We start from the raw sequence: 27,358 nt of genomic DNA, 5'->3' as shown, positions 1-27,358 counted from the left end.
CGTATGGCCCTCGGCATGGAGTCACGGACGGCTCCGTTACCTTACGGCGGGGGAGCGGCGAGCTACAGAGCAATTATAACGGAGAGACCGGGCCGGCGCTGGGCGCGCACTACTGACGTCACCGACGCACTTCCGGCAGCCGACCCGTGACCATGGAAACCCATAGTTTACATCCAGCTGCCGAGATTGACAGCGAAAGCAAGAACTGCGGAACGTGAGGGAAACACGGGGCAGAAAGCGGGGATACGCGGTGTACGAGAGAGCGGAGACCGGGGGGATACGCGGCGTATGAGAGAGCGGAGACCGGGGGGGGTACGCGGCGTATGAGAGAGCGGAGACCGGGGGGGGTACGCGGCGTATGAGAGAGCGGAGACCGGGGGGATACGCGGTGTATGAGAGAGCGGATTGGGGGGGATACGCGGTGTATGAGAGAGCGGACCGGGGGGATACGCGGTGTGTGAGAGAGCGGATTGGGGGGATATGCAGTGTATGAGAGAACGGATTGGGGGGATATGCGGTGTATGAGAGAACGGATTGGGGGGATATGCGGTGTATGAGAGAGCGGATTGGGGGGGTACGCGGTGTATGGGAGAGCGGATTGGGGGGATACGCGGCGTATGAGAGAGCGGATTGGGGGGGTACGCGGTGTATGAGAGAGCGGATTGGGGGGATACGCGGTGTGTGAGAGAGCGGACCGGGGGGATACGCGGTGTATGAGAGAGCGGACCGGGGGGATACGCGGTGTATGAGAGAACGGATTGGGGGGATACGCGGCGTATGAGAGAGCGGACCGGGGGATACGCGGTGTATGAGAGAGCGGACCGGGGGGATACGCGGGGTATGAGAGAGCGGACCGGGGGGATACGCGGTGTATGAGAGAGCGGACCGGGGGGATACGCGGTGTATGAGAGAACGGATTGGGGGGATACGCGGTGTATGAGAGAGCGGATTGGGGGGGTACGCGGTGTATGAGAGAGCGGATTGGGGGGATACACGGTGTATGAGAGAGCGGACCGGGGGGGGATACGCGGCGTATGAGAGAGCGGATTGGGGGGATACGCGGTGTATGAGAGAGCGGATTGGGGGGATACGCGGTGTATGAGAGAGCGGATTGGGGGGATACGCGGTGTACGGCTAGCGGGGGACACATTGTGGTCTATAATGAACCCCGCCGGATGGCTGTTTCTCCAGGTCAGCAGGATGAGCGCCCGGAGCAGCACCGTGAAAGTGTTTGTCCGTTTCAGGCCGACCCCAAACTTCGCTCAGGATAAAATCCGGCTTGGAGAAGACCACAAGGTATGTCGGCTCACGGGGCGACGCCCCCGCAGGGTGTCTCGCGGAACGACGCCCCCGCAGGGTGTCTCGCGGAACTCGCCCCCGCAGGGTGTCTCGCGGAACGACGCCCCCGCAGGGTGTCTCGCGGAACGACGCCCCCGCAGGGTGTCTCGTGGAACGCGCCCCCGCAGGGTGTCTCGCGGAACGATGCCTCGCAGATTGTCTCGCGGAATGACGTCTCTCGGCTGTAATGTGACAGAACAAACACTGAAAAATGGTTACCTGCGCACTGTTTTTCGGTGTTTGCTCTATGTATTTTGGGCTGATGAATACTATAGCCGTTGCTGCCGCCCAAGAGTGATGGGAGTTTGAGCGCAGGGCTTTCTTCTGTGTGTTTGTAATGTGACAGAGCCAGGTCTGTAAATCTCCTAGTAAACCGCGTGTCTCCTGCAGACCGTCGAAATTCACGTTAAGAAAGATGAGAAATTCGGCGTTGTCAACAACAAGAGATCTGATTGGTCCTTCAAAGTCGACGGCGTTCTCAACGATGCCTCGCAGGATACCGTTTACAACGTTGTGGCGAAATCTGTGGTCTCCAAAGCCTTGGATGGTTATAACGGTAACTCGCATACCTGCGCGACGCGCTAATGCGATATGGGGGGGTAACGGAGACTGCGCGTGTCTCCCCGCGACGTCCGGAATATGTTTTCTGAAACTTATGGGTTAAAAGCTTTATTGATGATCGTAACGGACGCGTCCCGGCTGAATTTCTCCCGGACTGGTTTGCTCAGCTCGCCCTTGGCTGCACAGAACAACTTGAGTGTTATCCTGGGGGATCGCATGCCCCCAATAGCCAAAAAAACGGGCAGAGGACCCCCCTGTCTCCCAAAACTAAAGAAAATGGGGCTGGCGCTCGTATAGAACCCAACGAGCAGCGAGCGACCCGGTGCCTTAAAGTGCGTTATGACTGGAATACCCCCGCGCATGCCTGTCCGTTACTCAGCAGCAGCAGTCAGAAATTCTATACGTTTTTTTAAAAAAAAAGAAAAGATTTTTCCATTAATGATGTAATTTCATTTTTTTAGGTACAATTATGTGCTACGGACAGACAGGAGCCGGGAAGACGTTCACCACGACTGGATCCATGGAAAACTACCAGCACCGGGGAATCATCCCCAGAGCGCTACAACAGGTGCTGCCGAGTGTGACTCCTCCCATTCACACCCCCTCAGCCAATCACAGCCTGTCCTTCAAGTGTTCTCCCCACCCCTGAGCCACCCACAGTTGTCATTCCCCCCTCCCATGAGCCAATCAGAGCCTCTAGAGTGGGCTATTATTTGTCAATGCTTTACGTCGGTTGGCCGAGCGCACTGTATAGAAAACATGCTTTCCCCGCACGCTGTATATATATATATATTACTCTGACTGTGATGTCACCAATTAACCCGTCTGCGATTACCGCCTGCCCAGGTCTTTAAGGAGATTGAAGAGCGAAGTGATCTGTCGGTGACCGTGCGCATCTCGTACCTCGAAATCTACAACGAGACTCTCTCTGATCTCCTGGCGACCTCGCCTGACGTTCCGGTGCCTGACCAGCTGACCATCGTGGATGACCCCCAGGGAGTCTGCGTCAAGGGCTTGTCCGTCCACCTCGCCGGCACCGAAGAACACGCCTTGAATCTTCTCTTTGAGGCAAGAAACCCCGGCATGGTGCTTTATGGCCGTTCCTCTATAGACTCTCATTAGTCAAAGTGTGTGGCTGGGTGATTAAGACTGAGCCATTCTGTTGTTTCTCACAGGCAGTATAATGAGCAGATACTAGGAATAAAAAATTGTGGGAGGTCAAAGTGGACTGGCTGCTTTCGCTGCTTCACATGAATGGGTTAATCAATACATAAGTTATCCGCATTATTATTTAGAGATTTATATAGCGCCATCCCATCCCCCAATTTACAGAAATGTTCATGGTTTCCGCTCTGTGTCACCGAGGGTCACCGCCTGGCTGTTAAAATCATTGTTGTGTCTTTTCCAGGGGGAAACAAATCGCATCATAGGGTCTCACATCTTGAACAAAACCTCCTCCCGGTCCCACTGCGTTTTCACCGTCCATCTGGAGGTGAGAGCTGCCGGTTACTCTGAACCGTTTCACCGAGCAAAGAAATCACGGAGCACTGCCTGCCTGCCCCGGCCACCCCGCCGAGACCTTACAGACACGATGTTTAGGCGGATATTACCATCAATGATCCTTCTTTAACCCCCCCCCCCCGCTGTACAGAGAATGCACGGCGCGTGGAATTATTATTATTATTATTATTATTATTATTATTATACTTTATTTCTAAAGCGCCGGCAGATTCCGCAGCGCTGGGAATCTCCTCGTATTCACAGAACGTGCAAGTCGTTTAGGTTGAAAAAAGACCGAAGTCCACCAAGTCCAACCCGATCCTTCCACTGATCCTCCCCAAAAAAAAACAATTTAGTGATTTTTGAATTCTGCCACTTAGGGAGAAAAATTCCTTCTTGACTCCAAAAGCCGATCGGATTCCTCCTCGGGTCGAGAAGCTGTAAAATCTGACTGTTTATTCCGTCATTTATACCCCTGTATGCTCTGCTTTTACCCCTTCTGGAGGCATCCGGTGTATCTGATAGACCCCCCCCCCTCTCTCTGGGCAGTGGATTCCGTACCTTTACTGCCCTCACTGTACAGAATCCCTTCCTCGTTTTTCTATCGTGTACAGATATAAATGTTACTAAAATCTGTTATTAATAAGCTGTGGCAGAGAACGTGATCTCCCGCGTGTTCCTCAGTCTCATTCCAGAACGTTATCGGACGCCAAATACACCGTCTCCAAAATTAACCTGGTGGATCTCGCGGGTTCGGAGCGCGTCGGCAAAACAGGGGTGAGTATGCGTCGGATCCGGTACTGACCGGCGCACGCTGTTACTGCCCCCTGGCAGCCCGGCGCACGCTGTTATTCTCCGTACCCATTGCATGCATCGTCATTATAGCTGTAACCATTAACCTGCCATAGCAGGAAATAAAGGGGTTAAAGTTTATAATTCAGATTGCGGGGTATTATAGGGACATGGCAGAACGTGTGGTTTTTATGCCGCGTCTGTTACTCATGATCTTGGGAAAGCTTTATTACCCCTCAGACATGTTACAGAATTAGAGCGTAAGCTCTGTAGCACGGGGTGCATTGTGCCTCGCTGTTCTTCCAATAGAACATCCCTTTTGTAAGCATCAGTAGCCGCTTGATAGCGGATCGATCGCTTTCCCCAGATATTAAATGTTTAGGGTATTACGTATGTTATGTGTATTTCATGGGGCCAGCCATCTTAACTTCCTGATCCCGGGACCGGCATGATTATTCCTCCCCAGTGAGTTATCTCTCCCCATTGCATAGCTTTAATGAATGAGCGTGGCTGTGGCGGGGATCTCCCCCCTCGGATTGGAATATATAGCCGTGTAACACTCTGCAGAGTAAGTTAGGAGCGATGGACGGACGGACGGAGGGTTAAAGTGACCCGGTGTAGCGGGGTTTTGTCCGGACACCCAAATGCCACAGATGGGGGTGATAGGTGTTGGGGTTCAGCGGCTCACTGCCTCTCTCTCTCAGTCTGAAGGCCAGGTCCTGAAGGAGGCCGCTTACATCAACAAGTCCCTGACGTTCCTGGAGCAGGCCATCATGGCGCTGAGCGAGCGCGGCCGCGAGCACGTCCCCTTCCGACAGAGCAAGCTCACTCACGCCCTGAGGGACTCGCTGGGTGAGAAACAAACCTACGACACGCTGGGCGGCGGCACCGGACCACCCGAAAGGAACCATGATAAAAAATGGGGGCTCTAAAGCGTCATTTATTTTTTGTTATTTCAGGGGGAAGCTGCAGCACAATCCTCGTGGCGAACGTCTACGGAGAAGCGGCTCAGATTGATGAGACTGTGAGTACCCACTTGGGCTCCTTTGAGAAACGCGCTGGGGGGGGTTACGTCTAAAATGTGATTCTGGTGCTAAAAACTGATCCTATCTCCATGGAACCTTCTATTGGTTGCTATGGTGATAAGATTAGTTGTCAGACCCCCATAGTGACAGTATTAGGATCTTGGTGCTGATGGCGACAAAGAGGAGCAAAGGCTGTAAAATGCTCCTGGATCCGGGGCCGCTGCGGCAAAACGTGAACAAAGCGGCCGTCCCACGGTTAAAAAAATAAATAAAAATAAAATTAAAAAAAAAAGCCTGGATTTTGTACCAAAAGTTATCAACCGCCAGATCAGCAGCGGTGTTACCACGGCAACAACATCCGGTTTATGGGTTTAGGGCACGTGTGCAAATACCCCACCTGTCTGTCATGCGCAGGAGGCGTCTTTAAACCCCCCTCTCGGAACGCAGCGCCTGGGCTGCCGAATCTGCAGTCGGAGGGTGCGTGGCGTCCGATGTGGGGGGGTCACTGAATCTTCTCGACACGTAATTAGAATTATTGGCTTAATAATAATAATAATAATTAACGGCGCTGATTCTCTCGCAGCTCTCTACTCTGCGCTTCGCCTGCAGGATGAAGTGTATCCCGGTGGAGCCCGCGGCCGTGGAGCGGTACAACCCTCTGGTGAGCAAATCGTTACTTCTTGGCTAATTAATCCTCCCGGCAGCCCTGTCTGTGGGGGCTCAGCTGGAGATCTTCCATTGGGGGGGGGATCATTTTGGGTGTTGATGCGGGGGAGCTACTATTACACTTTAACTCTCATCACCCTAAGCCGCCCAACAGCTTATGGTCCCTATTATAGATTTTGTAGTTAGGGTTTTGTTTTTTAATTTTATCTTATTTAGGATTTCATTTAGAGGCTGGGGGATGAGTGGAACAGCCTCCCGGCAGAAGTGGTAGAGGGTAATACAGTGAGGGGATTAAACATGCATGGGATAGACAGACGGCTCCTGAATCTAAGACGAGACCAACGACTGATTAAGGTTTGAGTCATTACAGCAGGAGAAACGGGGGACCAGCCGGGGGCCGGATGGGGCCGATCTGCTGGCGGGTTCTGGGTTTCTATGTTTAGTCGCCCGCGCATGGTGATCTGGACGTGTCACTATGTACTCAGCCTGTTTTTCTTTGTTCTCTTCCCCCAGAGAGTGATTAAAAATCTGCAGAAGGAGGTCGAGCATCTGAAGCGGGAGCTGGCTGTCCACGACACTTTGGTGAGAGTTTCTGAATTAGTATTTTAGTATTTTATATGTTTATATTCCGGTAACGCGTGTGGTTTTTACGGTCTGCTCGCCGGACTCGCGTTTATTCCGGGATTCTCCTGATGCCGGTTTTCTTTCAGGCCGGCCGGACTCGCGTCACCCACGAGCCGTTTAGCGAGGCCCAGATCGCGGAGATGAACTCCCAGGTGCGCAGATACCTGGACGGGACCCTGGAGGAGATCGACGTGAGTTTGCCGATTTCTGTCGCCCGCCGTTATTCTCCTGGAGCTCCGGGCGTCGGGGGGGGGACTCACCGGCTTTACTCACCGGCTTTACTCACCGGCTTTACTCACCGGCTTTACTCACCGGCTGAACTCACCGGCTTTACTCACCGGCTTTACTCACCGGCTGAACTCACCGGCTGAACTCACCGGCTGAACTCACCGGCTGTTTGTCTTCCTTTAGATCAGAAACCTTCGGCAGATCCAGGAGATTTTTTCCCAGTTCCGGCTGATCTGGAGGTTGGTGTCTGCAGCCCCCCTGCGATCTGGTTTCGTGTGATATTATTGATTTGTATAGCGCCCTCATTTTCCACAGCGCTGTACAATATTGGCCCCTTTGTCTGTCATGGACCCGTCAGCGTCCTACGGCTTCTGTTATCAGAATATTTAATATTATATTGCAACGTTTATACAAATTGCCCAGTTTGCCTGAGCCATCTTCGCCCCAAACACCTGATCCAGCATGCGGGAAATGGATGTGATGTCACTTCCTGCGTCCTGGATCAGACCGCGTGCAGGAAATGGATGTGATGTCACTTCCTGCGTCCTGGATCAGACCGCGTGCAGGGAGGAAGTGTGAGGGCGCATCGGATGTTGTTACCCGCAGCTAGTCTATTGAAGGGGTGGTCTGCGTGCAGGAAGGGGTGGAAGCGAGAGCGGCACCGTCCGGACCCCGGCCACACCGGACAGAAGCACAGAACCAGCGCAGTTTGTCCACTAATACCATAAAACTATTCTTATTATAAATGTGTGTCTGCAGCAAACAGGAGCAGGAGGTGGAATCCAGACTCCGACAGAAATACCCCCTCATAGACAAGAGCGACTACCCCGCGGTGGCCGGTGCTCAGAAGGTGTGTGCGTGGAGCAATCGTGATTAACACCCCCCCCCCCCAGATATAAAACCTCTAGGAACGCGTTAAATGCCCCTGATTGTGTTCCTCGGCAGGCCGGCCTGGTAGACGCCGACGGACAGCTGGTTGGTGATCTGGACGGTCGCAGTTTTTCCGTTGGAGCCGCTCCTCACTCATCGAAACCAAGCAGCTCTCTGTCCGCACGAAAGCCCAAGAGCCGGAAGTCCAAGGAGACCAGGTGGGCCGAGCGCTAGAGAGAGTCCAGCGCCTGCGTCTCGTTACCCTTAAAAGGGTTAATCGCGTCCTTGTCCTACTCAGTCCCACGAGCAGAAGAGAAGGTGCCGCGAGTCCCAGTCCTAGCAGAGATCAGGAACCCGCCTCGCTAGCCAAGCCCAGCCTGACGAGCGTCTCCACAAAGGAGCTGGAGGCAACGGTGAAAGAGCTGGAGACGGCGGCCCCCGACGGACAGCCCCCGGATCAACCAACCAAGGAGGAGACCAGCGCTCCCGGGTGAGACTTATAATCCGTATATAACACGCGCTTAACAGACTTCAAGATGTACTGATACAGAGCAAGCGGGGGGGGGGGTCTAGCCTTGTGAGCTTACAATCTCTTGTAGAAGCCGGCAGATCGGCCCCATCCGGCCCCCGTCTAGTCACCTGTTTCTTGTGCTGTAAAGACCTTAATCAGTCGTTGGTCTCGTCTTAGATTCAGGAGCCGTATGTCTATCCCATGCATGTTTAATCCCCCCACTGTATTACCCTCTACCACTTCTGCTGGGAGGCTGTTCAGCTTATCTACCATCCTCCTGTACTTTATTAAATCTCTTTATGTAATAATAGGCTGTTTGAACGTTTTCTCTTTTTGATTAAATGAAGTAACTCCGCAGAGTCTCCAGAATGTATATTTATAAAGTGATATTTCTGTGTATTTATTTCCAGCACCCCTCCCCCTAAACAGGCAGCTTTCGAAGACTTTAAAGCCGACCGAGGGAGCGAACTCCACGCGATCTTTAAGGAGAACAAAACCATCTTGGCTGACAGAAGGAAGAAACTGAAAGAGATCACCCAGCGGATAAACATGATCAAGCGAGAGATCGATGTGACCTCCCAGGATCTCAATGTTACAAAACTGGAGCGTGAGAAGCAAGGTAATCGTTGTGTGCGCGGCGGGACACGGAGCGGCAGAAGGGGCCGGTGCCCGGAGTTACGGGGGGATTTCTCTCTTTCTTGGTGGGGACCCGGCGCTGGTGTCCGTGACGCGGATGCGTCGATGCTCCGTATCCGGACCGTGAGAATCGCTTCTGATTCGTTCATTCTTTAGGAAAGTTGAAGCCGCAGACTTCCCATCTCCATTTCATTCAAAATAACCCTCGCTGGGAGCCGGGACATCGTTTGCAGCAGCCATAAAATATTTGGGGAAACCGCTTAATGGACACTGGCATTAAACACTGAAGATATATATATATTATATAGAATGCTAATGAAGTCCGTCCCTCCATAGACTTCCATTAGTCAGAGAGTCCTGCTGGGTGATTAAGACTGAGTCATTCTATTGTCCCCCACAGGCAGTATGATAAGGAGTCGGGGGTTAGTAGATTGGGGATCAGATAACAGAGCGAGAATCATACAAACGGCTGATATGCAGCAAAAACTACAACTGGGGTGAAAAAAGAAAACAGCTCAATATTTATGAAAATGTATTTTTCTTATAGAGGGATAAGAAAGGGGACATTTTAACTCTTTTCTTGCCAAAGCACGTGGTCAGACTCTGTCTGCACAAATTCCTCATTAGTGGGAAGATGACGATTCCTTTGGAAAGACCCCTGCGTCGCAGTAAAGATGAAGTTCCACCTATAACAGGCCACAGTTGGATTATTGCTTTTATTGATTAGCATCTCTAGCCATGGACTGCTACATGTTTCATGCATCTCCCGTGTTACGTGTTTCATGCATCTCCCGTGTTACGTGTTTCATGCATCTCCCGCGTTATGTATTTCATGCGTCTCCCGTGTTACGTGTTTCATGCATCTCCCGTGTTACGTGTTTCATGCATCTCCCGTGTTACGTGTTTCATGCATCTCCCGCGTTACGTATTTCATGCGTCTCCCGTGTTACGTGTTTCATGCATCGTCCGTGTTACGTATTTCATGCATCTCCCGCGTTACGTGTTTCATGCATCTCCCGTGTTACGTGTTTCATGCATCTCCCGTGTCAGGTGTTTCATGCATCTCCTGCGTTACGTGTTTCATGCATCTCCCGTGTTACGTGTTTCATGCATCTCCCGTGTTACGTGTTTCATGCATCTCCCGTGTTACGTGTTTCATGCATCTCCCGTGTTACGTGTTTCATGCATCTCCCGTGTTACGTGTTTCATGCATCTCCCGTGTTAGGTGTTTCATGCATCTCCCGTGTTACGTGTTTCATGCATCTCCCGTGTTACGTGTTTCATGCATCTCCCGCGTTAGGTGTTTCATGCATCTCCCGCGTTACGTGTTTCATGCATCTCCCGTGTTACGTGTTTCATGCATCGTCCGTGTTATGTGTTTCATGCATCTCCCGTGTTACGTGTTTCATGCATCTCCCGTGTTACGTGTTTCATGCATCGTACGCTCTTCTATTTGCTGAACAGGAGAGTATATCAGCAGCGAAGGACAGGTGATAATCGACGAGAAGGAGTTCATGCTGATCATCCGGCTGAAGGACCTGAAGAAGCAGTACCGGGCAGACTACGACGAGCTGCAGGACCTGAGGGCCGAGGTCCAGTACTGCCAGAAGCTGGTGGACCGGTGCCGGCAGAGGCTCTTCACAGGTCCGACGCGTTCACCAAGCAGACGGCAACTCGGCTCAGCCTGCAAAACTCACTATGAGCCGAGACCGAGCCGAGTCCCTCGGCGACCAGACACTTGGTACATATTGAGGGTTTCTGGCTGAGTCCGACGGTCGTCCTTTTATTTTTTTAACAATTATTCCTAAAACTTTCTGCAGAACGGAATCCTCGTTAAACCCGATTATCGCTGAGCTCTGCGGGGCGGACGTTCACAAATTTAATGAATATTTTCCCTTCTGAAACTTTGTATCTGCATCTCGCTGAATTATTAACCGGCTCCTGATAGCTGAAGAACGTTGTTTGGCAAAGAACCGCATCCAGAGGGCCAAACGCCGGTTCCAATGCTGGGAAAGGTCTCGCGACCCGTAGAGAAGCGAGGCTTGCGTGTGTTTTCTCCTTTGCAGTAATATGTATATATATATGTGTGTATATATATATATATATGTGACGACGGATCCGGCACGCGGTGGCGCCGCATGGGGTACAATGTGTTACCAGACAGACGGTGCCATTTCCAGCCTGCCCCTTTTCTTAAACGTTTTCCCCGTGATCTGGAGTCAGAGCCTGTCCTCTCGGATAAACATTCCACTATTTCTGCATTATATATTATATTATATATGAGAGAGCGCGCAGCGGCAAAATATATCAGTGCCGGCAGTATACATTTAAATATATTTAAGAAAGGCGCATGCTCGCTGGTGGCTGCATGTCTGAAGCTACAGTGAAAAGGGTTAATCGTGTCCTTGTCCTGCTCCGTCCCACGAGTAGTAGAGAAGGAACGGCGAGTCAGAGGTATCCGCGATGATTTGGGACCCGCGGGGCGCGCGGTATCGGAGTCTTTCTCACAGTTTGTGCTCTTACTCCGCAGAGTTTGAGTGCTGGTACAACGAGTGTTTCGTCATTCCGGAGGAGCTGCAGACTTCGCTGAAGGGGAGCGTCCGCCCGGGTCTCCTTCCCCTCCGTAAGGTGATGTCGCTGGTGAGTACATCGCGCAGGGTTTTTTAGCTCTTATACTGTAATTCCCCAATGGGTTAATTATCCGGCTGCCGCGCAACTCCAATGACCCTCGGCAAACGCTCTAAAAGGAAGGGAAGATGGGTTGCGCGGCTCGGGGCTCCGGTTTGCCGCCGGTAACGCTGGTTCTCCGTGTTTCTCAGGGGGAAGATGAGCAGGAGAGGAACGACGAGCTCCAGAAAGAGCTGTTAATGGAGGTTCCCGGCGCCCTCGCCTTCCACGCGGCAAAAATCAAATCCGACCAAAAGGTTTGTCACGTGACCGCGCCGACCCTGCGCTAAGTACCCCCCGAACGCGTTACGACGGGCGCTCTATGCCCCGCACGCCGCGGGCGCAGCGAGAATGTTGAGGATTCCTGGAGGGTTTAGAGCGGCGATTCTCAGCCTTCCTGATGCCGCGAGCCTTTAATGCGGTTCCTCAGCGCTGCGGTGACCCCAACCGTAAAATTCTGTAATTATATATCGGGAAATATGTGTTTTCCGATGGTCTTAGGCGACCCCTGTGAAAGGGCCGTTCGACCCCCAAAGGGGTCGCAACCCACAGGTGGAGAACCGATAGTTTAAAGCCCACAGTGCCTAGTGTGGGGGCTGGGAGGAGCATTGCCCCCTTTCTGCCCCTACAACCCCCCCCCTTCCATGTTACTTAACAGTCCATTAATGTCTAAAGTAGCAGGGGTATCTGGGCAGGAGAGCCGGGGGCTGAGGCAGGAGGTCTGAAGAGCTAAAGGCTGGGGCATCAGTACAGGGGTCCTGAAGAGCTGGGGCAATTATATGCAGTGAACCCAGGGTGGTGGGGGGTGCAGCGGCGGGTTCCGTCAGCGCATGCTCGCAGTAATGTGTATAGAAAGGAGTTAGAAGCGTTCGACGCGCAGATTGCCGCGGATACAAAGTGCTTTCTCCTGTGAATTAACGTGTTTCTCTGCCCGGACGCCGCAGCTGGACGGCCGCTGATCTCCGGAGGTAATCGCTTTATACGCAGAGATCTTATTTTTGCTGCAGCTTTATTTTCTTTGTAGATTTTACGCTAAACTTAAACCATAAAGTGCGTGTCGGCGCGCAGCGCTGTGTACACCGTCTGCCCGTAACACGCTTTTACTCGCTGTAACCCATTTGCGCCCGGCGATGTCTTGTGAGAGCTTCCTCGCACGGGTTGGGGTTTATTCACTAAAGCGCAAAAATAAACATTTAGTATTCCAAGCTTTATTGTATATAATGACAACCCAAACCCCAGCGAGCGCCTCCTGCGATGGGGCCGGCCCCGGCCCTGTATAATGTATAGTTAAATGAGTCTTTTCTTGCTGCGGCGTGCAGAATATTTCCGGGTGAAGCCCTTTAGGGCCGGAGCAGCAAACAAGCAGCGTTGGTGGGACAGAGAGTTTTCCCCGCTCATCACCGTCCCTTAAAGCAGAGAAGCGCCCGCGGTCGGCCCTTCGGCCCTTCAGCAGCCGCAGCGAAGGCAGGGAGCGGAAATGTTTTATCGACACTTCATAGAACTCATCTCTGTCCTCGTTCCTTCAGCACAATTACAGCAAAGCCGTCGCCCGACTCCCTGCGGCCAAGAGGCGGCCGGGGCTGATCACCGCCAGCATGAAGAACAGACCTCCATCCACGCTGGTGGCCGTGTGAGGGCCGGGCGAGGGCCGCGGGAGACCCAACGTGAGGCGCGCCGCAGCCGTCTACTTCAGACAGATCGTATTTTTATATTTTGCCAAGAAAATAAAGTTAAATAAGAGAAATCCGGCTGGGATGCTTTTTAGTCATTGGGCTGGAAAAACCAGAACACCGGCATCGATGCCTCTGGCGAGAGCCCCCCGTGATGCCCCCCCGCGATGCCCCCCCAGCGAGAGGAGGCATAATTATCATAAAAGGGAGAGAGGGACTGGGGGGGGGGGATTATCTCGGAGGACTTAAAGGTAAGCGTCCTAAAAGCCAAGCCAGGTTGTATAGCGAGGGGCATTAGTGGCAGGAAGAGAGGTGGTTTTGGGGACAGTTCTGGAGACCCCCATCTCCTGGAGGGTCCGGACCGGTCTGATCTCATGGATCTCCGTGCGTTATCCAGGGCCGGCTCGTCCATTTGCGAAGGAGAGATTCACAGGGACGGCTCTGGATAGCCCGGCACGGCAACAACTACCTCCAGCAAAGTCCCACCCTGCGTAGCATGGAGGAGAGAAACGGCGGGCGACGCTAACGCCCCCCCAAACACAACCCCAAAGCAGGAATTAATGGGCAGATTAGACAAACCGAGCGCGTCTTATCTCCCGGCACGCTGTATGTTTCTGTATAAGTTTGGGTTAGCGAGCGACTATCTCACGGCAAACAGGAGATTTTTTTTTAGACTGGAGTTTATTTTATATAAAAGCCACAAAAATAGCGCAGTTACCCATTTTCTCCCCACCACGTCCGGCCCTCAGAACTAAAAAACATTCGCATTCCTCATCAAGTAGCCCTAAAATACGGTAATATCCATGATTCCATTTTGTTCATGGATTTAATAAGTTATGGAAGCCCCATCATTGGAAGCGATGTTTCCATGGGAACAGAATTCTCGTGCAAACATTTTGCCGATGTAGGGATTCTCGCGTGGATCAATGGTCGCCGTGCCAACGGCAGTACTGGGTATCTTTGGATTTGGTAGAATTTGCTCGGCGGTATTTAGGAGACGGTGTATACGAGCCCCCCGCGCATGCACTTTAAGTGCAGATTTATCTCGCAGTAGGTTATTTGCTTCATTCTTTGGTCCCATAATAAGAAAAACTACATAAAAACACACAAGTTTAAATTTACCAAAAGCAAGATTATCCATAATAAATTTAACGTACAAAAATAATCGGCTCACGCGGAGCCCCGTTTTTTGATAAAAGATCTAATAAAGTATAAAAAAATATAAATATTTAGTTTCAAGTTTTCTTGGATATTAAAGACCGATAGCAGGAGCCTGCCCCCAGGCTGGGGTATTAGTGCGAGACACCACCCCCCTGTGTCAGTGGTCACACCTCCCCCCAGGCTGGGGTATTAGTGCGAGACAGCCCGCCCCCCCCCGTGTCAGTGGTCACGCTTGCCCCAGCTGGTGGTATTCCTCTATTACAGAATGGAGCGTGTGAAATGCCGCGGTGAAGTCCTCGTCCTCGCCGCCGTAGCGCCGGTACCAGTGCAGATAGGCGCGGGCCGAGTACATCGCCTGCGCCCGCCGCGTCACGCGGATCATCAGATCGGCAGCACTGGAGTGGTTGGCGCTCACGGTCAGCGAGTGGCTGCGACACGCCGGGTCCAGGACGTTCTGAGTGTCTGGAAAAACTAAAAGGAAGTTAATGATCCGGGTTACCATGGAAACAGATGCAGAGCAGCAATCAGCTGAAAAATGTTTTAGAATTGCCCGGGAAAAAAAGCCCGATCAGCAAACCTCGCGGACTCTGAACTCATTAAACCCTCCGCCGACTCTCTCATTTTATTTCTTTCACATACACCATGCTGCTTCTATGGCAACAACCTATCAGCGCTCACCTTTAACACATTCCAATTAAGCATTCCCTAAAAAAATTATGAACGGTACCATATTCTGAATATTTTGGGGTTTTCGGACAAAACTAGAAATAAAGTCACGTTAAATTCAGCAGACAGAACATGATTGAACCCAGGAGAACCCAAGGTGAGTCTCGCCACTCTCATCACACTCAGCCAGGGTGGTTGGGGATGTATTCCTGCAGTGGATTCGGAGCGTTCAGACACATGGGGGGCTTTATCTCTTTAGGAGCGAGCCGCTGCAGGACCCGTCCCAGGATGCACTTTACGGCACGCAATGTAACGAGTGAAGAGTCCTTCTGCTCGTTTTATGTCCTCCCATGCCACTTCCACTGGGAGGCAATTCCAGATATCCACAACTCTTAGTGTATTCACTTTTGGTTTGCAAAACTCACCAATCCAGCAATCCACAGGCGAGGGATTCCAGGGGACGCAGCGGTACGTCTGCTTGAGCTTCCCCAGCACCGCGTCCTGCGAGGCGAGGAAGGAGTGACTCTGGGAGCTGCGCACCACCGCAAGGGCAGACAGACTGTGATGCTGAGGGCAGGTCGGAGGTTAAGGGCAGATACAGATTCTGGGTAACCATAGCAACGAAACATCAATCTTCCCTTCCTACAGAAGCTGCTGATACCCTATACCGGAGCCTCATAAACCTTAAGGGTCCCTTCTTTGCATGGAGTCCGATTGGCTTTCTTTCAGGCCAATCAATTCTTGCAGGCATCCTCCTGTTATACGAGCTGGAAAATGAGGTTTCTGTCCCATTTAACTCCTCCCCCCAACTGCCTTTAACACCAGGAATTACAAACAGGAAGCATACTGCAGTACACTTCCTGAACACACTCCGCAGCTCTTCCGCTCCAGAGTTCAGCTAGCATGCATGTGATTGGCTGCTGCTCTCCATTCAATTTCAGCTCCATTCCAATCGAATTTTGCAGCCTCAAGAACAGAAGAAGTAGGAGGAAGGACTCTAAATAAAGTCAGCCGACCTTTTACAACAAAAATAAACATTTTTATCCCGTTCATTATACAAAGTATATTAATAATAAAAATAAATGCCCATAAAACAGAGACAAATAGAAACCGGGGACAGAAAGCGAGAGGCACCCAGAACCCGCCTACAGATCGGTCCCATCCGGCCCCCGTCTAGTCGCCCGTTTCTCCTGCTGTAAAGACTCAAACCTTAATCAGTCGTTGGTCTCGTCTTAGATTCAGGAGCCGTATGTCTATCCCATGCATGTTTAATACCCTCACTGTATTACCCTCTACCACTTCTGCTGAGAGGCCACTCTCCACTTATCACCCTCTCAGTAATGAGCGTATGAACATCTTTACATCGTGGAAGCGGAATTGCAAGAAAATGTAAAGCCTGCAGCAAAAGGGCTTTATTCGTAGCTTAAAGGATACGAGTCGGCCATCAGGAGACACCCGAGGTATGGTCTGCAGTAGCGAGGAGGTTACTCTGTCCCAAAACGCTGTCCCCCTACAGACAAAAAAAAAAACCATCAAAGTGTTTTCCCACAGACAGCTGTGACTCCCGACGGGGGCCACGGGATCTGGGGAAAGGGAAGCAAACGTGTTCCTGAATCCTCGAACCCCGAAGACACCGAGGAGCGGAGGCCTGGAGGAGGCTCAGAAGGTCCTTCCACGTCTTCTGTTGAGCTCCTACAAAGACTCCGCGGGGTGCCGAGGGGCTGATAGACGGGCCGTTCACCGGCGGGGAGACGCTGGGGCCACTCACCTCCTGCACACCTGGGCAGTGTGGAGAAACTTCAGCGCCGGCATCGGACACAGAGATCTGATCAGCTCCCACGGCTCCATGCCGAGGCTCACCGAGCTGAAACGAAGCAAGACCAGCCGTGAGCCCGCCAATCTACTAGACAAACACCCCGACCCCCTATCGAAGAATGGCTCAGTCTTAATCCTCCAGACAGACTCTCTGACTGAAATAAAAGCGTTACTGGGCTCCACCCCTTTAGCGCTATTGGTGGGTTAAGCCGGGTTTCTCCTCAGTTCTGCAAATATATCCGTAGGAATAAAGGAAGCGAGGCGACGGAGCGCCGTACCTTTGGGTTCGGAGTGTTTGTACAGGACAGAGAAGCCCTGCCAGGCAGGAGGCGATGTGGCTGTTCATGGCGGAGAGGGACACTGCCGGCTGGACCCCCGATACAGTCTGTGTCTTCTTTTCAGATAGCGCTGTTGCTTGGCGCATGACATCATCGTTCTGGAAGAGGAGGACACCGTCCACGTACCTAAAAATAACAGCGGGACTTTAATTAAAAAATAATAATTTAATAATATTATTTATAGGAAGCTGACCTATTCCAAACAATGAACATTACGCAGAGACCCCTACATCTTTCCGAGTAATGGGAGTTGGGGGGTTAAGCGGGGATCACTCTGGGGTAGTAACGGATCGGTCCGCACAGGCTTATAGCCCAGAGGCTTTTGGATTTGGGAATTGTATTCCATCCCATCGCGACGACCGAAAAACAGCGGACAACGACCCGGAGCTCAGCTTTATCCAGACCCCCCGCAGATGCAGAGAGCGCCCCTTAAGGTGATAAATGCCGCCACAATCATCATCATCCCGTCTCATGCTGGGCGCCCTCTGTGGCCGGTCGTGGAAGTGCAGAAGCTGATCAGGACTCATTCGTCAGCCCAAGTGCCTCCCATCCCGAGACCCTGCGTCAGGACCAGTCAGTAAAGGGTGAATGTCTGCCTCCCCTCCTTGTATCTCCCACCAATTAATCACCCCAAGAAATGAGCATCACTCCCCCCTCTCCCTCTCTCAGTCTCCACCATTAAAACCCTTAGCGGGTGCAGAACGGACACTCTGCCCACTGCGTGTTACAAACGCCCAGAACCCCCCAGCTTGGCGGGACGTGGGTTACACGCGGGGGGCTTTTACCTCTGCAGCCAGGCCAGACTCAGCAGGGAGTTGTAATGCTGAAGCGGCGTCTCCCCCGTGTCGTGCGGGGCCACCGTTACAGACAGTATGTGGCCCGCGGGGTACGCGTCTCTGATCTCCTCGCACAGTCGGGAGCCCAGACCTTGGAAATACAAAGCGACAGCCTGACGACCACTCGCTACGTTAGCTGTAATTATTCATTTACGGAGACCAATCATTTATAAAGCAGATGCGGCGGATACCGGCCGGCGACCGGATCAACAACCCCAACTCCTTATCATACTGCCTGTGGGGGGCAATAGAATGGCTCGGTCTTATTCCCTCAGCGACGGGCTAAAGCTTTTACCGGTGTTCTAAAAGCCAGAGCCTGGTGACTGCGCTCCAACGGGACGTTTCACAAGATATATATATTTTTTTAAAAGTAGAAAACACGAAACGTTCACTTTTCACTCGGATCACCCGCCAAGTTCTGGCGCCTCCTCAAACACCACGGAGAAGACCCCAAAATACCCACCTGAGCCGGTGCCGCCACACAGACTGTGGAGGAGAACCGTGCCGCTATAACAGTCCCGCCGCTCCACCTCCCGTCGGAAGCTCTCCATCGCCCTGTCCAGCAGGCTCTCCTCAGGGGGCACGCAAACCCCGCTGTATCCTACGGGGGCAAACCGGAGAGAGGGGTTATCTCCTCCCATATAAAGTGAGCAGTAACCCCCCATTCCCCCCGCTTCTTGTATTCTGCGAGTGGTTTATTCCGGCGGCGCGCGCCCAGAAAGCGTCCTCACCGTAGGCCCAGTTATTTCCTCTTCCTGTCCGTCCCACAATCAGGTTGGAGTCTCTGAAAGAGCTTTAAACAGGACAATCACAGACTGTCTGCATGAGACACGCGGGGGGGGGGCAAACATCAAACCCTCGCTGCTCTTCCCCCTTAAAAAATAAAACGCTCACCTTATTTAACAAAAACGGACAAAAACATATTTATAACGAGCTCCTGTCATGAAGACGCCTGTTCTCCCCCTCACCCCCCCCTTTCTTTCTTCGCTCTCCCTCTTTCATCTCCGTCATCTATGTCTCATGTCTTTTTCTCTCTTTCCTCTGTCTTTTTATCCCTCCCTCAATCTTTCTCTTCTCTTTTTATCCCCCCATCCATACACATATCGGACGGACGGACGGACGGACGGACGGACGGACGGCCAGCATGTAAATCCATGATTGGCCACACCAGGTGGGGCATATATCAAAGGTCCAACGTGACCGACCGTCCCCATAGCAACAAGCCTTTTATAGGTAAAGAGAAAAGTATGGCGGTAACGACGACTTCCCCTAAAGGTCTGGGGGGTCGTGGGGTATCTTGTGATTTTTGCCCCAAAGGCGTTCTGATACTTACACGTTCTTTGCCAGTCTCTGCACCCTCCGCACCACCTTGGGCTCGCTGTCCACGCAGATGGCGTTGGCGATGCCGTTACGGGAGACGTACGGATACCTGAGGGGGGGTAGAAAACGTGGCAGCGGTCACGCCAACCGAAAAGCGGGCACTGGGATCGCAGCCGACGCCCCCCTGCGGATCAATTCTACACATAAGACCACCGATCGTTACCTGTCCGCTTCACTAGCTCCGCCGCTCAGCAGCTCCCACCACTCTTGGCCGACCTGATTCCCGCATTGTCCAACCTGAAGCCAAACGAGCGACATTTCCTGCCACGAGACATACGGAGTTTACATTAATTCCATCTAAAGCCTGCGGGGGCCGCGAGGGGTATTGGGGCCCCGCCAGGGGCAGAAGAGCCATCACCGGTTACACACTCACCCCCCCGTGATACACCACCACCGGTTACACAGTCACCGGTTACACACTCACCCCCCCCCGTGATACACCGTCACCGGTTACACACTCACCCCCCCCGTGATACACCGTCACCGGTTACACACTCACCCCCCCCGTGATACACCGTCACCGGTTACACACTCACCCCCCCCGTGATACACCGTCACCGGTTACACACTCACCCCCCGTGATACACCGTCACCGGTTACACACTCACCCCCCCCGTGATACACCATCACTGGTTACACACTCACCCCCCCGTGATACACCATCACCGGTTGCACAATTATCTCCCCCTTGATACACCGTCACCGGTTACACACTCACACTCCCCCTTGTAATACACCGGTTACACACTTACCCCCCCCCTCGTGATACACCGTCACCGGTTACACACTCATCCCCCCTTGTCATGCACTGTCACAGGCTACACACTCATCCCCCCCTCACGATACACCTTTACCGGTTGCACAATTATCTCCCCCTTGATACACCGTCACCGGTTACACACTCACCCTCCCCCTCGTGATACACCGGTTACACACTCACCCCCCCCCGTGATACACCGTCACTGGTTACACACTCACCCCCCCCGTGATACACCATCACCGGTTACACAATTAACCCCCCCGTGATACACCATCACCGGTTGCACAATTATCTCCCCCTTGATACACCGTCACCGGTTACACACTCACACTCACACTCCCCCTTGTAATACACCGGTTACACACTTACCCCCCCCCCTCGTGATACACCGTCACCGGTTACACACTCATCCCCCCTTGTCATGCACTGTCACAGGCTACACACTCATCCCCCCCTCACGATACACCTTTACCGGTTGCACAATTATCTCCCCCTTGATACACCGTCACCGGTTACACACTCACCCTCCCCCTCGTGATACACCGGTTACACACTCACCCCCCCCCCCGTGATACACCGTCACTGGTTACACACTCACCCCCCCCCGTGATACACCATCACCGGTTACACAATTAACCCCCCCGTGATACACCATCACCGGTTGCACAATTATCTCCCCCTTGATACACCGTCACCGGTTACACACTCACACTCACACTCCCCCTTGTAATACACCGGTTACACACTTACCCCCCCCCTCGTGATACACCGTCACCGGTTACACACTCATCCCCCCTTGTCATGCACTGTCACAGGCTACACACTCATCCCCCCCTCACGATACACCTTTACCGGTTGCACAATTATCTCCCCCTTGATACACCGTCACCGGTTACACACTCACCCTCCCCCTCGTGATACACCGGTTACACACTCACCCCTATGATTCTGTTACTAGTTACCCCGGCTTCCCCCACCCCCTGTTGTCAGTTGCTCGGGTCCTCCCCCCGTCGGCAGGAAGTCGATGTGTTTTACCCGTTTCCGTTCCAGTCGGGGGCGGAGCTTCGCACGGAGCAGGAGAGCGGAGACCGGGCACAGTTGTAACTCCGCCGAATCGCAGAGCCCCGGATCCCGCCTGCAGCCCCAGCCTTACCTGCCCCATCTCCCGCCTGCTGCCCCGGACATGGCCTGAGGAGAGGCGGCGCACGGGGTCATCCTGCAGCCATTTTCCCACCTGCCCCGGAGCGGCGATCGGAGGAGCCCGGTCCCAGGGGGGATTTTGGGGTCACCTGAGGCGGCCTCGTTACCGGAAATCGCTAAAAGGCAGCGGAGAGAACCCGGCTGTGCATTGGGCGCCCCTGCACCGGAGAAGAGCCCCCTGGGGCTGGAGATACCCCGGACATGCTGTGCAATGCCCCGGGGCAGCCCGGATCCGCTCTATGAGGATCTGTCATTCGGTTCATCCACGGAGTGACCCCAAAAACTGGCAACCCGGAAACTGCCCCCCACCTCGGTCCATGCCGGATGTTCTGGGGGCTCTGAGGGCAGCTGATCCTCACAACAAGTGACCATGGGGGACTTCTATGACCCCGAACACCCGACTGAGTAAGTATCAGCACTAACCTCCTGCCCCCCCAAATACCCCTCAACCCCCAGAGCTGGCCCCCCAATACCCCTCAACCCCCAGAGCTGCCCCCCCCAATACCCCTCAACCCCAAGAGCTGCCCCCTGCTCAGGACCTTCCCCCACCTCACAACCTGTGCTTTTATGTCACCTGCCCCCGGGTGCCTCTGAGGTAACCTGCAGTACAGAATGCCTTTGGGGTGCACATGGGGCAAATACACATCCTGTGTTCAGAGACCATCAGATCTAGCAGTGGAGCAGCCTCCCAGCAGAGGTGGTAGAGGGTAATACAGTGAGGGGATTAAACATGCGTGGGATAGACAGACGGCTCCTGAATCGAAGACGAGACCAACGACTGATTAAGGTTTCAGTCTTTACAGCAGGAGAAACGGGCGACTAGACGGGGGCCGGATGGGGCCGATCTGCCGGCGGGTTCTGGGCTTTTGACGAATGGCGTGTTGTGTGATTTGCATCCGTGTAGCATGTGCAGATCTTTGCATGAACATTTCCATGCTCTGGTAGTGATGTCTGCAGTTGGTGGTTGTAGTTTCCTGGGGGTTGAGCAAGAGGCCGATGTGAGGACAGGAAGTCAGGAGCGCTGCTCAAATCCTTCCCCCGTCTCACGAACACGCTCACAAAACTAGGAGTCCTAATAAACCGTTTTGTGTCGCCTGCGCAGGACAAACCCCAAACTGTAAATGTTTGGATCTGCACCGCAGGGTATTTATGTCCCGGTTTATAGCACCTCATGTGTGTGCGGGACCGGACTCTGAATAAAGATCCCAGGATCTCCATATCCCATGCATGTTTAAATCGCTCGCTGTATTAGCCTCTACCGCTTCTGCTGGGAGGCTGTTCCACGTATCTACTACCCTCTCAGTGAAGTAAAGTGAAATAAATTCCCTCCCGTCCTTTAACCCTTTATGGATTTAAATGTCTCTCTCTCTCTCCCTATTCTCTCTCTTTTGCCCCGTGGAAGGAGGGGATACTTAGTCGGACTCGTGGGGCAATCATCTTGCTTTTGATGTGGGGGGTAAATGTGTGATAACTGCCCCTGGGACCCGTGGTCATCCCGTGATTATGTAGCATTAACGAGAGACTCTCGTGGTTGTCTGTTGTCTCGTTTAGGTGATTGAGCCGCCTCGCTCTGTCGGGGGTATCAGGCCGCGCTCGCTCTGTTGGGGGTATCAGGCCGCGCTCGCTTTGTGCGTTGGGCTCAGTTCTTTGCCCGCTTCTGGGTTGCAGTCTGGTGGGGGGGTCGAGATTCGGGGGCCCCGGGGATTTTATTTCTTGTGTTTTTGCGGGAAGGGGCCCTAGGAATGTTGGGGGCCACGTGGGATGCGAGGGCCGGTGTTTCTGATTTGGGTTCTCAGTGATGTGGTCTCTGTGCTTCTTACAATTCATCTTATCTGTAGACTTGCCCCCGGGGGTAATTCTGCTGGAGCGGGGGCCGTGGTTTGGGTGATACTGAGGTGCGTCGGGGACACCCAAGGGTGTCGCGCCTGCAAGCCGTGCCGTGATAGGATAATCCCTGCAGCGTTTTAGCCGCTGGATTACCAGCCCTATCTTTCCCAGCCAGTGTTTGGCTGAATGTGATGGGAGTCAGAGTAACCGCCCTGTTATCGCGACCCCCGACCTCTGCACGGTGTGTGTTGTCTCTAAAGGTCTTATGTGCTAAACCCCAGGGCTGTGGGGCAGATATCTCGTGGTGGGGGGTGTCCAGATTGGGCTTGGGGCAGATTTTCCCTAAACTGCCCCCTGGAAGATGGTATGTATCCAATACCCCGTACAGCCCCACTAATGGATAACGCATATCCAGGTACTTATTTACCCGGCGAGAACACGCAGCTCCCCCTCCCCCGCTGTCCAGCTCCCGCTAGAAGCAGCCTAGTACTCTCCTCTGGGGCACTTTCTGCGCATGTGTACACATAGGGGGTTATTATAACCCAGGAGCTCCTGCGTGAGCCGGCACTGGATCCGGCTGGGAGTAGTTGGTGGCCGAATGCATCTCCTGGGGAGGGTCCAGCAGACTCTCCTCTATACATATGACGGGGCGCGGCGGCTGTCCCCTTTAAGACCCCGTTTTAGGTCAGTCCCCATTTATAATAATGGCGCGGGGGGGGTGATCGCGTCTCAGGCCTGCTCTGGATTAGGGGCAGTATAATAACGGGGTATTAACGCATAGTTCACCCTGACTCCACAATAAAGAGTTAATGAGGCCGCAAGCCGGGGGAGGTTTACTTTACTGAGAGGGTGGTAGAAAAGTGGAACAGCCTCCCAGCGGAGGTGGTAGTGGGTAATACAGTGAGGGCATTAAACATGCATGGGATAGACATACGGCTCCTGAATCTAAGACGAGACCAACGACTGATTAAGGTTTGAGTCTTTGCAGCAGGAGAAACGGGCGACTAGACGGGGGCCGGATGGGGCCGATGCTCACATACAGATAGCAGTGGGGGGTATTTACACGCCCCGCAGACCCGCCATCAGCACCGTAGCCCCCCTGCCGTCAGGGGTCACAGTACCAGCGAAGGGGAAAGGCTTACTTTATGTATAAAAAGTGATCTGATCACCATAGCAACCGATGGTATAATCCAAACAGGTGGAATATTCTATCGGTTGCTATGGTGATAAAAACACTTCTCAAACGTTCCTTTTTATTGGTAACCGTGTGGCGTCTATCGCTCGGTATCCGGTGGGATCGATAAAGGGGGCACAAAATAGAGACATTCAGGGGTTAAAGTATTTAATATAAATATAATGTATATAAAGGTGCGGAATACAGAGCAGTGTGTGCCCCAGCCCTGTTATACCCCCCTCTATTACCTGCCCCCAGCCCTGTGATGCCCCCCTCTATTACCTGCCCCCAGCCCTGTTATACCCCCCTCTATTACCTGCCCCCAGCCCTGTTATACCCCCCTCTATTACCTGCCCCCAGCTCTGTTATACCCCCCTCTATTACCTGCCCCCAGCCATATATTGCCTCCTTGTATTACCTGCCCCAGCCCTATTATACCCCCTCTATTACGTGCACCATGCCTTATTATACCCCCCCCCACCTGCCCCCAGACCTATTATACCCCCCTCTATTACCTGCCCCCAGATCTATTATACTCCCGTGCTGTATATTTCAGATAATGTGCTTCTATATAATAACTGGAGTACACCGGGTTGTTATGCATTACACAGGTCGCAGGGTAACGGTGAGCGTTACACCCGCAGGGATATAGTGAGGAGAGAGAACGGGTTCTGCTCGGGCTGATTATTTTCCGGCATTCGGGACGGAGGCTTCTCCGCGGAAACCCCTCTGTCCCGGCCGCAGAACCCCTCTGTCCGATTCCGCTCTTTCTTTTGCGCTAGTCATTACGAGGCCGCCGGTTTCTTCACCTGACCAGGCCGCGATCCCCGGTCTGTAGTAAGCGCGGCTGAATGGTGGGAAGCACCGTCCCCGGCGCGGGGGCCAGGAAAGTCCGAGGCGGAGTCAGAGAAGCGTCGCTCGGCTAGGCCGCTGCGTAACGTGACACCGGGAGGCGGTGCCTGGAAGCCGGGCTTCTGTCACACTTCAAAGCTTTCTTCTTGGCGCCGGAGCTCCGGTTACAGCCGCTGCCGGCGATATTTACACCGATAGAAATAACAAACCCCAGACAAAAATAGTAAATAAACCCCATAAAAATATCATACAGAACCGCAGGTAACAGCCGCGCGTCACGTTACCCACCTATACACTTATAAAAAGAAACCCGCCGGCACATCGGCCCCATCCGGCCCCCGTGTAGTCGCCCGTTTCTTCTGCTGTAACGACTCAAACCTTAATCAGTCGTTGGTCTCATCTTAGATTCAGGAGCCGGATGTCTATCCCATGCGTGTTTAATCCCCTCACTGTATTACCCTCTACCACTTCTGCTGGAAGGCTGCTCCACCTATCTACCACCGTCTCCGTAACGCAGAACTTCCTTCCATTCTATCTGACCCTCTAGATTTAGGCCGATTCACGTCCGCTTTGTTATGAGACTTTTACAGCATTTAAGTTTCTCCAGACATGTCTGATCCCGTGAATGCGTAAATAATCTGTAAGGTTTTTCTGCCTCTGGCATCGTGATCCATCCCGGGGGGGGGGGGGGGCAACTGGGGCTGCGTGGCGCTACCCAGGGGGTCTGGGGCATCACAGAATAACCCCCATCTCCGCGGCAGGGCAGTGATGGAAGGACTTGCTGTGTGTGGCGGGACGTGTTGCTGTTACAAACGTATTTGTTTGAAGAGACTCTCCGTGTTACTCGGTTATTTCCAGGGGGTGACGCCTGAGACTACATGAGCTCCCTCGCCGTCCAGGACTTCAGTGGCCCTCTCCTACGGGGGGTCCTGGAGACCCCAAAAACCTGGCATTGCATATATAGCCGCATCGCCGTGATATTTATAAACAACCGTTCCAAAGTTTGGGGTCCTTCGAATTTTGTCCGTTAAAATAACATGAAATGGATCAGAAATCCAGTGCAGACGGGGTTAATGTTGTCAATGACTATTCTAGCTGGAAACGGCAGATTTTGAATGGAATCTCTTCATAGACATACAGTGGCCCTTTATCACTCCCATCACTCCTGCGTTCCAATGGCCCTTTATCACTCCCATCACTCCTGTGTTCCAATGGCCCTTTATCACTCCCATCACTCCTGTGCTCCAATGGCCCTTTATCACTCCCATCACTCCTGTGCTCCAACGGCCCTTTATCACTCCCATCACTCCTGGGTTCCAGTGGCCCTTTATCACTCCTGTGTGCCAATGGTCCTTTATCACTCCCATCACTCCTGTGTGCCAACGGCCCTTTATCACTCCCATCACTCCTGGGTTCCAGTGGCCCTTTATCACTCCCATCACTCCCGGGTTCCAGAATCCCCCAAACACCCCTCGGGAAGCCATCACTTCACAAGCCGTGCGGGCCCGATTTCTCTTTAATAATAATTCCGTCTGTACGCCCCCCCTGTAAATCAGTGTCGGGGTTGCGGGGTAATTGAAGAGTCACCTCTTTAGAACGTCCCCCTGACGCCGTTATTGGTCTCGTTATATGGATTGATGGTTGTATCTGTAATGTGAATATTGAAATGGTTTATAATGGGATCGTCCCAGTATTATTGTTATTTATGATTGTTTTCTATGGCGCCGTCGTGTTCCGTAGCGCTGCATGCTGATATTTTGTATCCGCAGTAAAGTCATGTTGTGTTTTCTCTTTTTCTCTTGCATGCCTCTGCATCCGGATTACAATAGAGAAGAAGAGCAAGAGGTAAGCGGCTTATCGGTTCCCCCGCTATCCCTCCTATCAGACTTGTTTAAAAGGACCTGGATGTTCCACCCCTGGCTGGGAGTTGTGGGGATTGTAGTCAGATGATAGGGACTGTGGTTGCTATGGTAATTTGTGGTCCTGTACGCAGGACGTATCTATATAGGATTTACCAGCTTGGTTATATTCCAGGGGGGCTATCAGCTGCCCTAATGCTACAAACATGCAAACTAACATATTTACACGTACAGACATGCTGACATACTTACACGCGCAGTAACATACTAACATAGTACAGACATGCTGACATACTAACATACTTACACGCGCGGTAACATACTAACATAGTACAGACATGCTGACATACTAACATACTTACACGCGCAGTAACATACTAACATAGTACAGACATGCTGACA

General features: G+C 52.8%; 4 protein-coding genes across 4 annotated transcripts in view; 3 read left to right on the top strand and 1 right to left on the bottom strand.

Moving 5' to 3' along the window:
* MYL3 (myosin light chain 3) overlaps positions 1-10,779 on the top strand; it is a 262,285-nt gene extending 251,506 nt beyond the window's left edge. Inside the window, exon 7 of the mRNA XM_053468346.1 lies at positions 10,767-10,779. The gene's annotated coding sequence lies outside the window, so the exon portion shown is untranslated. The remainder of the gene's footprint in view (positions 1-10,766) is intronic.
* KIF9 (kinesin family member 9) lies at positions 88-13,142 on the top strand. Its single transcript, XM_053468351.1, has 21 exons — positions 88-214; positions 1,192-1,296; positions 1,729-1,894; positions 2,361-2,467; positions 2,746-2,967; positions 3,308-3,391; positions 4,084-4,176; positions 4,896-5,043; positions 5,151-5,215; positions 5,800-5,877; positions 6,396-6,464; positions 6,593-6,697; positions 6,918-6,973; positions 7,494-7,584; positions 7,680-7,822; positions 7,903-8,094; positions 8,526-8,734; positions 10,216-10,395; positions 11,282-11,391; positions 11,571-11,675; positions 12,945-13,142. The coding sequence occupies exons 2-21, from the start codon at positions 1,201-1,203 to the stop codon at positions 13,050-13,052; spliced, it is 2,427 nt and encodes an 808-aa protein (XP_053324326.1). The 5' UTR covers positions 88-214; positions 1,192-1,200; the 3' UTR covers positions 13,053-13,142.
* A 758-nt stretch (positions 13,143-13,900) lies between these two features.
* On the bottom strand, positions 13,901-21,049 carry LOC128497053 (tubulin delta chain-like). The gene is made up of 12 exons (XM_053466920.1): positions 20,983-21,049; positions 19,448-19,545; positions 19,238-19,333; positions 18,636-18,697; positions 18,368-18,505; positions 17,854-17,995; positions 17,009-17,194; positions 16,684-16,779; positions 16,350-16,425; positions 15,341-15,482; positions 14,420-14,711; positions 13,901-14,361 (listed from the first exon to the last, which is right to left on the bottom strand). The coding sequence occupies exons 2-11, from the start codon at positions 19,540-19,542 to the stop codon at positions 14,476-14,478; spliced, it is 1,269 nt and encodes a 422-aa protein (XP_053322895.1). The 5' UTR covers positions 19,543-19,545; positions 20,983-21,049; the 3' UTR covers positions 13,901-14,361; positions 14,420-14,475.
* Positions 21,050-21,112: 63 nt separating this feature from the next.
* The window catches only part of SETD2 (SET domain containing 2, histone lysine methyltransferase), a 30,259-nt gene continuing 24,013 nt past the window's right edge, over positions 21,113-27,358 (top strand). Inside the window, exons 1-2 of the mRNA XM_053466645.1 lie at positions 21,113-21,650; positions 26,904-26,942. Coding sequence (XP_053322620.1) covers positions 21,615-21,650; positions 26,904-26,942 — 75 coding nt within the window. The 5' untranslated portion in view covers positions 21,113-21,614. The remainder of the gene's footprint in view (positions 21,651-26,903; positions 26,943-27,358) is intronic.

This window comes from Spea bombifrons, chromosome 5 (genome assembly GCF_027358695.1).
Source record: "Spea bombifrons isolate aSpeBom1 chromosome 5, aSpeBom1.2.pri, whole genome shotgun sequence".
Taxonomy (NCBI): domain Eukaryota; kingdom Metazoa; phylum Chordata; class Amphibia; order Anura; family Pelobatidae; genus Spea; species Spea bombifrons.
The sequence above is the reverse complement of the archived record's forward strand: the minus strand, read 5'-3'. Positions and strand labels throughout refer to the sequence as shown.

What these genes read in the sequence shown, in the direction of transcription:
- KIF9 (XM_053468351.1), top strand. Translation starts at nt 1,201, where the DNA reads ATGAGCGCCCGGAGCAGCACCGTGAAAGTGTTTGTCCGTTTCAGGCCG. An exon ending in AGCCTTGGATGGTTATAACG is followed by an intron (nt 1,895 to 2,360) that starts GTAACTCGCATA and finishes TCATTTTTTTAG; the next exon opens with GTACAATTATGTGCTACGGA. An exon ending in AAATCAAATCCGACCAAAAG is followed by an intron (nt 11,676 to 12,944) that starts GTTTGTCACGTG and finishes TCGTTCCTTCAG; the next exon opens with CACAATTACAGCAAAGCCGT.
- LOC128497053 (XM_053466920.1), bottom strand. Translation starts at nt 19,542, where the DNA reads ATGTCGCTCGTTTGGCTTCAGGTTGGACAATGCGGGAATCAGGTCGGC. An exon ending in ACTGCCCAGGTGTGCAGGAG is followed by an intron (nt 16,426 to 16,683) that starts GTGAGTGGCCCC and finishes TTTTGTCTGTAG; the next exon opens with GGGGACAGCGTTTTGGGACA. An exon ending in TGTCTCCTGATGGCCGACTC is followed by an intron (nt 15,483 to 16,349) that starts GTATCCTTTAAG and finishes ACCTGCCCTCAG; the next exon opens with CATCACAGTCTGTCTGCCCT.